This window comes from Sapajus apella, unplaced genomic scaffold (assembly GCF_009761245.1).
Source record: "Sapajus apella isolate SASKATOON/1434 unplaced genomic scaffold, GSC_monkey_1.0 scaffold63, whole genome shotgun sequence".
In the NCBI taxonomy this organism is placed as follows: domain Eukaryota; kingdom Metazoa; phylum Chordata; class Mammalia; order Primates; family Cebidae; genus Sapajus; species Sapajus apella.
The window spans coordinates 7,429,712-7,443,721 of NW_022437003.1; the positions used below are offsets into that span (position 1 = coordinate 7,429,712).

A 14,010-nucleotide genomic window follows, 5' to 3' on the forward strand; every position below is an offset into this window, starting at 1 on the left:
TAAGCAGCTGGGAGTACAATTCTGTGCCAGCACGCCCAGCTGATTTTTGCATTTTTCGTAGAGATGGGGTTTTGCCATGTGGACCACGCTGGTCTCGCACTCCTGACCTTAGGTGATCCACTCGCCTCACCTTCCCAAAGTGCTAGGATTACAGGTGTGAGCCACTGCGCCCAGCCAAGGGGACTGAGATTTCTAACAAGTGCCCAGGTTGCTGTTGGCCCCAGAACCACGCCGCACTACAGGATGGGCCGTACCTTCCACGTTGTCCTGGTCCACGCAAGCGTCATGCCTTGTGCGTGCCCCCAGCATGAGGCTCCCCCTATTCTATCATGGTGTGTTGCTTATCTTCTTCAGCTGGAATGTTAGTTTCTGTGGACAGGAATTGTGTCCACAACGCCATCTATCCCTCTTTGTGTTCTCAGCCCCTTGCCCAGAACTTGGTCCTAGTAGATGCTTAAGCCATGTTGGTTTAATTATGTGGTCTCTGTCAGGCTGAACTCACAGAGCTCACTTCCAACCTAACTTTATTATCTGTCTGTGCAGTTGAGGCTCCTTTGTCAGTTGATGACACTTCTAGCCCCTGCTGAGCAATGTGGAACCCTTCCATAGGAGAATGAGAGTAACTGGCTACCCAGAGCCCCAAAAGGGACCTAGAAGCCCGAACTTAATTAAGTAGAACGAAGCAGCTATGGTCAGGTACACTGGCCAGAACCACTCCCGGGAAGATCTGTCCAGGAGAAGAGTGAGCTTTGTCACTGGACAACCAACACATCATCTGGGACTCTGCCTGTTCCCTTTGATTAATAGCCCTAAGGTCTGGGTTTGGTACAAGTTCTAAATGAAAATTTAGATATAAAAGCTTAAGAAGAGTTTTCTCTTGTAAATAGCACGAGGAGGCCAGAGAGGCCTGAAGACTTGAAAATGTACAAGGCATACATGTTCATATTTAATGACATGCCACAGAGTCTACATTATTTATAATGAGTCAGGGTACCCTCTGGCTGAGTTTTAATTTGATCAAAAGTAAGTTATTAAACTTTGGCTTTGTTAGCAGACATTTGGCTTCTACACCAAGAATAGAAAAAAAGGAAATACCTACTTGGAGGAAAAGAAGTGATCATAAAGTGTGTTGCTCCAGGAAAAATGAAACGCCACCTTGTCTGTAATTGTAGCCACCCTCAACTACTTGCATTTTCCTGGAGGTTCAGGAGAGGGTAGGATGAATGATAGTGTATAGGATGGATTTTTTAAACCCGTGTTATTAAGAATTACATTGGCTGGGTGCAGTGGTTCATACTTATCATCCTAGCGCTTAGGGAAGCCAAGGCAGGTGGATCACTTGAGCCCAGGAGCTTGAGACCAGCCTGGGCAACATGGTGAAACCACGTTTCTGCAAAAAAAATATAAAAACGAGCTGGGCATGTTGGTGCACGCCTGTGGTCTCAGCTACTTAGGAGGCTGAGGCAGGAGGATTGCTTGAGCCCAGGAGGTCAAGGCTGCAGTGAGCCGCAGTCATGACACCGTGCTCCAGCCTGGGCATCAGAGCAAAATCCTGTATCAAAACAAAAACAAAAACAAAAACAAAAAACAACAACAACAAAACAAAACCCCAAAAACAATAACAAAAAAAACAGAACTATCACTACTACATAAGAACATATATACATTCATTCACGCACAGTTTTATTCTACTCTACACATAATTATATTCTATTTGTTCCCAAAGCTAAAGTAATTCAGAAATACAGGAAAGGACAGAAATACGTCAACAAGTTAACATCTGAAAGTTAATAAAATAATCATATTTATCCTACTCAGAGAGTTCTTTTCATGACCTTTTTCTGAGCAGAATTTTCTGAACAGACCTTTTTCAGAACAGAATAATAATCTTCAATTACAGATTCATAGAAACGAACAGTTTTGTAGGAAAAAAATCAATTATTTCAGTAATTATAAGTGTAAAGACTAGGCCTTAGTCTTCGGCTTTAGTTATCTGATTTGAAGGAACTCCCAATTAATATTACAGATCTGACCAGCTGCGAGGGATGCTGAGTAACAGTGTTGCTATTGGGCTTGTGCCAAAAGACCCATTTATTTAATAAAGTGCATGTGAAACTTAGCACTAAGAAAGCACACTAACTCTCATGAAAAAGAGGTTGGGTCCTAAGGATGAAACTAACTAAAAAACAGCAAGCAGTTTCTGGTGTGGGGTCTTTCTAGTTGACAGCTGCCTTCATGTTGAAAAAAAAGCTCACAGAAATGACAAGATTCCACCTACCACGGTAAATGCAAGAAGAAATTCCAGACGGATTACTCCACAGCTGCTTCCTCCCACCCAGCTCACCCCATCCACCCTGGCGCACTTGCACACACACGTAGTCTCTCTTCCAGTCACTGGGCTCAAAGTTTGGCGCTGCACCCTGACAACTGAACGGGGCAGCAGTTGCCAGTCACAGCTGCGGTCTGGAGGCCGAGGTTAGGAGATGGTATCAGGGACTCTCAGCTCCAACTGTTAACTCAGGGAAGGGTGATTTTGTAGGGCCATGTGCCCTTGGACGGTGCAGGTCTCAAATAACAGGCTGTCAGTCATTGAAACCCCCACAGAGTGCAAATCTCGAAATCCGATTTGAAAATAGAAAAAAAAAAATCAACAATTACTGAAAGTACTTGAGACGTTAAGTCGTCATAAACTTTTCGTGGTGCAAATAGGAGTTTTGTTCAATGGACTGTGTCCTTTAAGATGGAATTGTTTTTTTTGAGATGGAGTTTCACTCTTATTGCCCAGGTTGGAGTGCAGTGGTGTGATCTCGGCTCACTGCAACCTCCACCTCCTGAGTTCAAGTGATTCTCCTGCCTCAGCCTCCCCAGTAGCTAGGATTACAGGCATGCATCACCATGCCCAGCTAATTTTGTATTTTTAGTAGAGACAGGATTTCTCCATGTTGGTCAGGCTGGTCTCAAACTCCTGACCTCAGGTGATCCACCAGCCTCAGCCTCCCAAAGTGCTGGGATTACAGGTATGAGCCACCGCACCCGGCTGGAATGGGTTATTTAAAGCCTCTGGGCCGGATGTGGTGGCTCATGCTTGTAATCCCAGCACTTTGGGAGGCCCGGGCAGACCAATTCCTTGAGCTGAGGAGCTTGAGATCAGCCTGAGTAATATGGCAAAACTCTGTCTCTACAAAAAATACAAAATTTAGCCAGGTGTGGTGGTGAATGGCTGTGGTCCCAGCTGCTTGGGAGACTGAGGCAGGAGGATCGTTAGAGTCCAAGAGGTCAAGGCTCCAGTGAGCCATAATTGTGCCACTGCACTCCAGCCTGAGTGACACAGTGAAACCCTGCCCCCCCAAAAAAAATTAAATTAAAAATCTCTCTGAATACTGTGGTGTCCATGAATATCAACACCACATCTTTCTTTTTGCTTTCATGATCTTTATCATTTTATAAATACTCATAGTTGTGATCAGCGGGCAAACAAAATGATGTTGTTTTATTTTTTCCTCCCAAAGACCATTCAATCAGCTGATTCTAGTAGCCCTTTTCTCTTCTCTTCAAGAATGCTGCGACTCTGGCTATCACCGTTTATCCTTCGTTTTGCTGGAATGTAGACAGGCCATAGTAGTGAGGAGAAATTAGTTTGATTTATGCTATGAACTATGCTTTGGAATCTTTAAGTAGTTTTTAATAATTTAAAATAAATTTAATTTTAAAATTCAAAGATATAATTTTTATAATATATTTTTTAATTGCTTCCCAAATCTCGGAAGAAGATAAAAATATCAGGAAACCTATTTCTAGGCATATGTCTTAAAGCTTGTCAAAAGATTTTCTAGTCATTTTTAATATCTGATCAAAACTTTATCACTTCACTCTTCCATTAATGAAGTGAAGTAGATACTTTGCTTTTACCATTTGAACAGAATTTTCCCCTGGCATATTAGGTGCTCAATAAATAACAGCTGTCATGGCGATCCATGATGCCTGATGTGCTCTATGGATCATATTTATTTTATACAAATGTAACAGTTATATTTTATAACTATTTATTTATTTATTTATTTTTAGAGGGAGTCTTGCTCTGTTGCCCAGGCTGAAGTGCAGTGGCACAATCTCGGCTCACTACAACCTCCGCCTCTGGGGTTCAAGTGACTCTCCTGCCCCAGCCTCCTGAGTAGCTGGGATTATAGGTGCCCACCACCACAGCCAGCTACTTTTTGTATTTTTAGTAGAGACAGTGTTTTGCCATGTTGGCCAGGCTGATCTCAGATGATCCACCCACCTCAGCTTCCCAAAGTGCTGGGATTACAGGCATGAGCCACCCGCGCCCCACCCTCTACATGGACATTTCATCTTAGGTTTTCCTTGAGGCAGACATTAAAGCGTGAGATCACTGGGCCAAAGGGTGTATAGATTGTTATGGCCTTTTTTTACATAGGCAGAGGAGGGCGTGGTACTTACTGTTTTGCTCCATGTGAGACCGGTGGTGTGGTGTTCCTTGATATATGCTTGAAGCTCACTCCAAATGTTCAAATATGACTTCACCCAATCCACATGGCGCAAATCACTTTGTTATAAAAGAGAATGGAAGAAAGCGAAGTTAGGGTCGAAAAGACAATTGTAAAACGATTGTGGGGTTCACATGGTTATCTAGTGACTAGGGTCCTGGAGCCCAGAGCAATTGTCCTCACAGCCCAAGCACCATGAAGGGCTTCAGAAGGGAGCCCTGGGAGGAAGCCGGCCCAGCACTCTCCTGAGGGGAGGCAGCAGGTGGCCGGGTGCCCTGAGTCCAGGTATGGAGCAGAGGGAACACAGAGAGGGACCCGACAGAACTAAGCTGACTTGAGTAGGGTGTCCTCACACTGTCCTTGTCAGCCCTCATGTGAGGGAGGCAGAGAGGTGAGACTGTTTCTTTCCACACTGCTCTTGATGCAAATGAGAGACAATATGCTCCCAGGAATGAGAATGGTATTAAAAAGAAAAAAAAGTCACTGGGTTCATTTTCTAATAATTCTGTTGAATCATTTGGTTAAAATGTAACCAAATTGGAGAATTTTAGTCATTATCACTGACAAAGAAGTCGGTATAGTTAAGAAAATTGATCTCTTACAAACAGGTAACACCCCTTACTTCAAAAGGGACATTTAAATTCCCTTAGTTTGATACTTTGAATGACAATATGAACCAGGCAGGGCATCACCTATATTTTTATCTTGATTTTATTGAACCAAGGGCTAGTAAAATACTTACCTTTTATAACAGGATTAACATACAAGATTGAAAGAATTGTTAGAAATATTAAACTTACAGATAGGCAAAAATAGTTGCATTTCCTTTTGGCAATTTTCACCCATAATATATTCGTTCTCACTTTAAAGAAGACTAGGTAAATGTGAAAATGATGACATTTGAGTTTAGAAAAAATTTAATTATGTTCCTGGGCCATTAATCTGAAGATAATCATGAACAGAAATCTCCATTATTAAAAAGCTCTCATCAATAATGACTTACCTCTAGACATATTGTATTGTATTTTGCCTGAAAAGCCCTAAGCACCACCAGCTTATTGTATCAAGGCACGTCATTTAGAAAGAGTGAACTTGGAAATCCAAGCACTTTGTAATCCCAGCACTTTGCGAGGCCGAGGCGGGCAGATCACCTGAGGTCAGGGGTTCGAGACCAGCCTGGCCAACATGGCAAAAGTATTAATATTTCATTTTTTTTATGGCCCAATAATATTCCATTGTGTGGCTATACCATATTTTATTTATCTATTCATCATAAATCTTATTGTATCAAGGCATGCCATTTAAAAAGAGTGAACTTGGGAACTGAAGTCATAATTATCCACTCCACAAAGAGAACAAACATCAGTGTGGTTTTGTTCTTCATTTTTAGATGGACTGATTATGTTCGTCAAATCTATGAAAAATGTCACTGTCGCTTTGTCTCACCTTCAGAGTCAAAACCCAAAAGCTAAGAGTAGCTCCAAAGGTCTTTCTCATCAGTACTCGGTTTGACTACTCCTAGTGGTATAAATGAAGGCATTTGTACCTCCGGCAGCATTTCTCTGGCTTCTTGTACAGTCTTGAGGTGGTCTACTGAGCTTAACTGAGTCGTCTTTGGTGCTACTGGAAGTACACTTTCTACTGAATTGCTAGAGCTAACACGGAGGGGCAGATACTGAACCCTCTTTGTGAACAAAAACGTGTAGAAAAGCCCAACGCTTTTGACTATGCTGCTACCTGGCGGGAACCCCTCACACCCACAGCCCCAACATATACTCAAGGCGGGATTGGGAGGAGGACAGGGGCTGATGAACTGAGACACTAATAAAAATAGTCTTCAAGGGTGAAAGGTAAAAAGGCAAAAACCCAGGATGCGCTTGAGCTGTCCTGAGCTGGCACGTGTAGGTGTGTGTCTGCATATCTTGAACAAAAGAAGTCACTCGGGTGTACGTTCATGCTGTCATATGATAACCAGGTTTGGAACTGAAACTTGCTCTTTTCTGAAACGTTATTTCTATGTGAGAAGAACAGGCCATCTTGCATATTTCTGATGCCTTTCTCATGCATGTTGCACAGTTCTGAAATCTTGAATTCAACATGGCAACATTTGGAGGCATATCACTGGGCACAACTTCCTTGATGCAAAAAGTCTGTAACTGAGCACAACTGTTTTAACCAAAGTTTTCTCCGGGTGGGCAGAGCCCCTAAGAGGAAAAGAGGTGCACTGAACTCCTGGAATTAGGAGTTCCGTCTGCTAAAGCTCCTCTTCCTAAAAGCAACATGGAATGACTAAATTCTGTGAGGGGAACACAATGGCTGTTTTTCTTTTTCTTTTCTTTTTTTAATATAACAGCTTTATTGAAATATAATTCACATCCCATACACTTCGGCCATTTCGAGTGTGCAATTCAATAGTTTAGCTCAGCAGAGCTGAGCAATCACCACCACAATCAATTTTAGAACATTTCACCGCCCCCGAAAGAAACCCCATACCCATTAGCAATTCATCCTCCAAAGGGAGTAATTACTTAAAACTTAAAAAGAAAAAGAAGCTTAAACTTTTAAAAGTTTGAGTTTTCCCTAAACTTCCCCAGCTCTAGGCAACTGTTAATCTACTTTCTGTTTATATAGATTTGAGTACTCTGGAATTTCATATCAATGTAATCATATAATATGTGGTCTTTGCGCTTAGCTTCTTTCACTTAGCACAGTATTTTCAAGGTTCATTCATGCTGCTGCCCGAATTAAAAAAATGAAAAATTAAAGCACATCTTTTGGAATGAAATAACCATTGATACACTGACTGAATTAAGTAGCCTAGAAATTATTTTGGTGGTCCTAGATAATACGTCAGGGTACAGTAATCTCTCTCCCTGGAGACAGGCCGGTAACTATTTTTCCTTGGAAAATTAAAGTTTAAGGTTGTTGATAGCTCTAAATAGGGTAACAGTTATAAAGTGGAAACTATGATATGGAATCTGATGTCACCGCTTTCTGTTGCTTATAATTACTGAAAACTAATGGAGTTCAAGAAAAGCTGTCATGGATTTGGGAAATATCAGGACCATGAAATCAATAAACAGTCCATTCCAGGCTCAAGCCTGTAATCCCAGCACTTTGGCAGGCCACGGCGGGCAGATCACCTGAGGTCAGGAGTTTGAGACCAACCTAGCCAACATGGCGAAAGTATTAATATTTCCTTCCTTTTTTATGGCCCAATAATATTCCATTGTGTGGATATGCCGTATTTTATTTATCTGTTCATCAGCTGATGAACATTTGGGTTATTTCCACCTACTGGCTATCATGAACAATGCTGCAATGAATATTGTGTACAAGCTTTTGGGTGAACATACGTTTCCATTTCCAGTGCTGTGGCACACTCTCAACTCACTGCAACCTCCCCCTCCCGGGTTCAAGCCATTCTCCTGCCTCAGCCTCCTTAGTTAGCTGGGATTACAGGTGCATGCTACCATGCTTGGTTAATTTTTGTATTTTTAGTAGAGATGGGTTTTCACCATGTTGGCCAAACTGGTCATGAACTCCTGACCTCAAGTGATCCACCTGCCTCGGCCTCCCAAAGTGCTGGGATTACAGGCTTGAGCCACCGCGCCTGGCCTGCTTTTTGTAGTAAAAAAATAGTTACATATTTCTTAACCTGAGGGATGGATGTTTAGGTATTTTTTGTATTGTAATTCTTTACACCTCATGTATATTTTATAAATATTCTTTTGTATCTACTCAATATTTGTTAAAATAAAAATTAATCTACAAAAGAGTGGTGAAAATTTTAAATATGTAATATTGATAAATGGCCTAGAAGTATAGTAGGTATTTATTTACATATTTTATGCAATTTTTCTATATTCCATATAAAATTTGTCTTATATTGTTGTAGACCCTTTTCTTCTGGTTCTAATTTTCTGATCTGCATTAATAAAATAAGGAGGTGAATGGAGGCTGGGCACAGTTGCTCACGCCTGTAATCCCAGCACTTTGTGGGGCTGAGGCAGGCAGATCCAGAGGTCAAGAGATCGAGAGCATCCTGGCCAACACGGTGAAACCCCATCTCTACTAAAATTACAAAAATTAGCTGGGTGTGGTGGTGCATGCCTATAGTCCCAGCTACTCAGGAGGCTCAGGCAGGAGAATCGCTTGAACCTGGGAGGCAGAGGTTGCACCGAGCCAAGATTGCACCACTGCACTCCAGCCTGGCGACAGAGCGAGACTCTGTCTCAAAAAAGAAAAAAAAAAAAAAAAAGAATTGAAGCAATAATCCAATAATGCAGGTTCTTTAACTTCCTTCCACCTGAACAGTCTGGGTCAACACATGAGATGTCACCAGGTGCCTCTGCCTTTGCTGACCAATGGTCACTTCTGTTGCTGCCACCTAAGAGCTCTGAGGGAGATCCACTTTCAAGTCCAGGACCAGAAGCAGGTAGAAGCTTGTTGCTCTTATATTTGCCTCATCCGTTCCCTTAGTTCCTAGGCACCAGCTGCATCCCATTTAGCCAGCTCTTTAGAGTACAAGGCACAACCTTATCAGAGGAGGAGGAGTCTCATGATATCCCTTAAATATTTAGGACACATTTTCCTGGTATTTCTTCCGCTCTGCCATGTCTCTGTTTGGCCCTATTTTCTACTCTGACTCCGGTTTTAAGTCACTCTAGGATCTATTACTTGTGCTGTTGAACGCAAGGTCCTTTCACATTGGTTCACAAGGTGAAGCCCCTTGGTTTGGACTCATCTATACTTTGAGCAGCACTCTGAATGGCTGCTAGTCTTACAGATGTCGGTGTCCACCCCAGTTCTACTTCATCTTAACTGAGTCTCTGGTTTCCTTCTCACTGCTCTGGTTTGTTGTTTCATCTCATTTCTGTTTTTGATTTACACTTTGTTTCCTGATTCCTCCTCTCTTCTCTAGCTCACCCACCAACTCTACTTTGATCAGTGTAAAAGTTCTGTAACATACAGGGTTGCTCCATCACCAAGCTCTCTGATTACTGTGGGAATACATAAGGTAGTGACATGCATTCAAGTGGGGAGAGTTTATTCATTATGAGAGAACGGAGGCGGGCTTTCTAAAACGCATATATTATCTGGATAACTGATTCCGCTTTCCACTTGACTTTATCTGCAGAGATTAGTATTTTCCTTTAAAATTTATAGTACATTAGTGTAGTGCCTTGGAAAGGAATCAGTTGTTAACTGTATTGTGTTTTCGGGACAAATGTCTAACAAGTAATCAGCTGAAAATTTGGTCAGTAAAAGAAGGTACATACCTGTGTTTGTAGTCCTTTAAGACCCTGTTAGTGTAAAAGGTGGCAGCGTCATTCATCTCCTTGACATAAGGACCGGGTTTGGGGGACTGAGAAAACAGGACCATCACCCAAGCATAGAAGGAAAAAAAAATAGGATAAGAAAGAAAATGCCTTAAAGAAGAAGCAAAGCAATGGAGACGTGGACTTAAAGTGGGAGGCAAATGTTGCTCTGAAAGGTTGATAACACTTTCTACGGTATCTCAGCACAGAAGGCATTGAATTTGAAACAGGGAAGGAGAAAGCGGGTGGATTCAGCCTAGGAAGAAGCTTCCTTCAGTGCAAGGAGCGTAAAGGCAGCTAAGCTACGAGTTCTCCTAAATACTCCAAACATGTGCATCGGTGAAGAGGCAACATTCCACCTGGACTCACCACAGCTATCCATCCAAGGGCAGGGATGCTTTCGCTGACGGCTGAAAGATGATTGAACATGTTACTCCCCCGGTTTCTCTCTCTGAAAGTCTGGATTTCCTGAATCTTTTCCGATATGGGTTTCAGAAGCGTGGCCACGTCATTCTGTAAGCAGACAAACATCGGGGGCTGTTAACTACAGACAGAGCAGAAGCACAGCACCTCCACCCGTGCTGGCCTAAGAAGCAGAATTCAGGACGTGCCATCTGTCCAGGGGACTAAAGGAAACAATTGCCTTTGAGAATAGCGCGCATTTGTTCAAGGTTAGGATAATGCTGTGCTTTTACTGTCTGAAGTATGAAAACTGCAGATATTTTTAACATTATTAATGCCGTGTTTTGAGATGTAGAAAAAACCCAGCAGTATGACACAGCCCCCATTTCGAACACCCTTCATGAAACACAGTGAAATTGTGTGTTGATCATTTATATTTCAACTGGAAAACAGACATTGCAATAACCCCAGTATAAAGTTGGATAAGACTGGAAGGTTAGTAAAATGACATCATCCTATTCCTGTGGGAAAATGATTTGGGAGAGGCTTCTGGGTTTTACCATAGTTTCCATTATCTATGTGAAAAAGTGGAACTCTTTCACTGAGGCACCCCTTCCCTTTTTTTTGTCTTTTGAGACGGAGTCTCAATCTGTCTCAGGCTGGAGTGCAGTGGTCAGATCTCGGCTCACTGCAACCTCCGACTCCCAGGTTCAAGCGATTCTCCTGCCTCAGCCTCCTGACTAGCTGGAATTACAGATGCCCACCACGACACCTGGCTAATGTTTTGTATTTTTAGTAGAGATGGGGTTTCACTATGTTGGCCAGGCTGCTCTTGAACTCCTGACCTCAAATGATCCACCCACCTCGTTCTCCCAAAGTGCTTGGATTATAGGCGTGAGCCACCACGTCCAGCTCTTTTTGAGAAAATGTGATGGCTTACTTATAGTGACTTTAGTCTTCGTTGGCTTTCTACATTGTCCCTAGTCCACTTGGCCTACGATTACAGATCACAGTCAATTCTGCTAATTCAACAACTGACTTCTCCATTTATATAAAAATGACTTTCAGAATTATATGAACTGGCTGGGTGTGGTGGCTCATAATTGTAATTCTGCCATTTTGGGAGGCTGAGATGGGAGGATCACTTATGGCCAGAAGTTCGAGACCAGCCCGGACAACACAGAAAGATCCCACTTCTACAAAAACTTTAAAAAATGAGCTGGCTGTGGTAGTGTGCACCTGCAGTTCCAGCTACTCTGGAAGCTCCAGTCCTGGGAGAATTAGAATTACCAGGATTTTGAGACTGTAGTGAGCCATGACTGCACCACTATACTCCAGCCTGGCACCAGAGTGAGACCCTGTCTGAAAAAAATATGTAAATAAATAAAAATAAAAAATAAAAAACACAATTACATCAGCTGAGTTATGAAGTATCACAGAAGCAGATTCCCCAGAATACCACCACTGCTTCAAATATCTCCTCACCTACATCCTTAGCATTCTCTGATTTCTCTAGGCCTTGAAAAGCTGATAGCATTGTTTATCAGATTTTTATGTGTTCACCAAAGAAACAGCAAAGGTCCTATATTTCAGCTCTGTGGAAGCAGCTAAAGAGCTTTAAGCAGTATTTTACTAAATCTTGTTTGCAGGAGGTAAAATAGAAAAGCTCCTTACAGCTCTTTAATTCCTAAGATTTCACAGCAATGGCTCCCAGCCTTGGCTACACATTAGAACCACCTTGGGGGCTTTAAAAACCACTGAGGCCTGGGTTCCACCCCTAGCAATTCTGATTTAACTGGTCCAGGGGTGGCCTGGGTGAGGGCAGGGGATTGGATAAGCTTCCTAGGTGACTTCAATCATTGCTACAGTGGTGGCTTCAGACCCCAGAGGACAGTCACTTCTGCCAAGGATAGCAAACAATTAGGAAAAAAATTATGTGCAGCTGTGGTAGCTTTTACCTCTCCTCCTAAACCCCTTTATGTGCGCTCCTCTGAAAAGAAGGTTGAATGGAAGGGCTTTGGAATTAGAATGGCCTTGGTTCAAATCTGAGCTTTGGTGCCTACAGGGCCTTAAGCAAATTACTTAATGGGAGCCTTAGTTTCCTCATCTATAAATCAGAGCTAATACCTATCTCACCTACAGGCTACAGGAGATACTGCATTTTAAATCCCTGGCACATGGGAGATACACAATAAATAGAAGTAATTATTATTATTTCCATGATGCAGTTAACTCATACCAGCGGGAAAAAGGATGTGGTCCCCTGCAATATGTGATATTCATTTGTTTCAAATAAATATGCATTTAAGATAGGAGAGGCTCCAAACAGACATCTACATAGATTAACAGGATTTTAGGATTCCAGGAGTCTAAACTGGGTCACCTAGTTCAGCTTTTGACAAATCCAATAGAATAGGTCACAATTAGTATTTAAAAGTCATGAAAATGGATTAGAAAAAAGCAGCATTCATATGTAGTAAGGATGGATATTTTGATATTAAACACTTGTTTTGGTTATGAAGTGTGTGTGTGTGTGTGTGTGTGTGTGTGTTTGTGTGAGTGCTGGGTTGCCAAATAAAATGTATTTCTTAATATAGATCTAGCCTAAAAAAGTTATTTTTTCTTTTTTTTCTGTGATGCAGTTTCATTCCTGTTGTCCAGGCTGGAGTGCAATCTCGGCTCACCAAAACCTCTGCCTCCTGGGTTCAAGAGATTCTCCTGCCTCAGCCTCCTGAGTAGCTGGAATTACAGGCATGCACCACCACACCCAGCTAATTTTGTATTTTTAGTAGAGATGGGAGTTTCTCTATATTGGTCAGGCTGGTCTCGAACTCCTGGACTCAGGTGAGCCACCCGCCATGACCTCTCAAAGTGCTGGGATTACAGGCGTGAACCACCACGCCCGGCCAAGCCTAACATGGTCATAATCCAGTTCTCTTATTTTACATATGGAATACAAGCTCAGCGAGGTTAATTTACTATGTCAAGACCAGCTTGCAACGATTAGTGGAGCTGGAGCTAGAAGATAGGTCCCTGGGGAGGCCCTGAGACGATTCTCAATACTGGATGCTGAGAAAAATACGGTCAGTGTCTACATACAGGTTTCTTCTCTACCAATAAGACTAGGGAAAGGTGTTAAGAAGAGATGAAGAGCAAAGGTCCCAGAATGAGACTTCTTGGGTTCAAGTCCTTGCTCCACAGTGTACTCCGCTCTGGGACTTTATACCAATTACCAAACTTGTCCAGGATTCCCTTGTCCCATCTGCAAGCTAGGCTTGACAACAGCACCTGCTTCACAGGGATGTTATGGGGAGTAAACAAGAGAACACGTTGTGCTTGGTAAAGAGTCAGGTACACTGTGGGCGCGTAACAGGTGGCTGGTCATCTCTGAGGTATCTGCCAGTTACAAAGCCTCTGACCAGCCAAGTCCACTGACTAGCTCTTTCCCATCCCTTATATGTCTCCTAACTGAGATATGCTGAGGGACAGAGGCACACTTCTGTTTGAGGGAAAGAAAGAAATACAGGGAAGGAAAGCAAAGTGCTCTCAAGGTTCCCAGTGGACTTTTTAGCTATTCTGTACTGAAGGAGGGGAAAAACAAAAACATTTGCTGCAGAAGCTGGTCAGCTATTGTGGAAAACTCATGAATATCTTCCTGTCTTCTCTCTTTCCCTTCTGATCACTACAAAATAAAGGGCTTGTGGATTTGGTGTGAAGACCTTGGAACAGGGTTGTTAGGGGCTGAACTCTGCCCCCCCCTTCACCAAATTAATATGCTGAAG

General features: G+C 42.5%; 1 protein-coding gene across 4 annotated transcripts in view; it reads right to left on the reverse strand.

Moving 5' to 3' along the window:
• Positions 1–14,010, reverse strand: part of CAP2 (cyclase associated actin cytoskeleton regulatory protein 2) — a 146,911-nt gene that overhangs the window by 22,786 nt on the left and 110,115 nt on the right. For all 4 annotated transcript variants that reach the window (XM_032247653.1, XM_032247654.1, XM_032247655.1 and 1 more), the window contains 3 exons: positions 10,196–10,339; positions 9,788–9,873; positions 4,459–4,564 (listed from right to left, as the gene is read on the reverse strand). In XM_032247653.1, the coding sequence (XP_032103544.1) occupies positions 4,459–4,564; positions 9,788–9,873; positions 10,196–10,339 (336 nt within the window). The remainder of the gene's footprint in view (positions 1–4,458; positions 4,565–9,787; positions 9,874–10,195; positions 10,340–14,010) is intronic.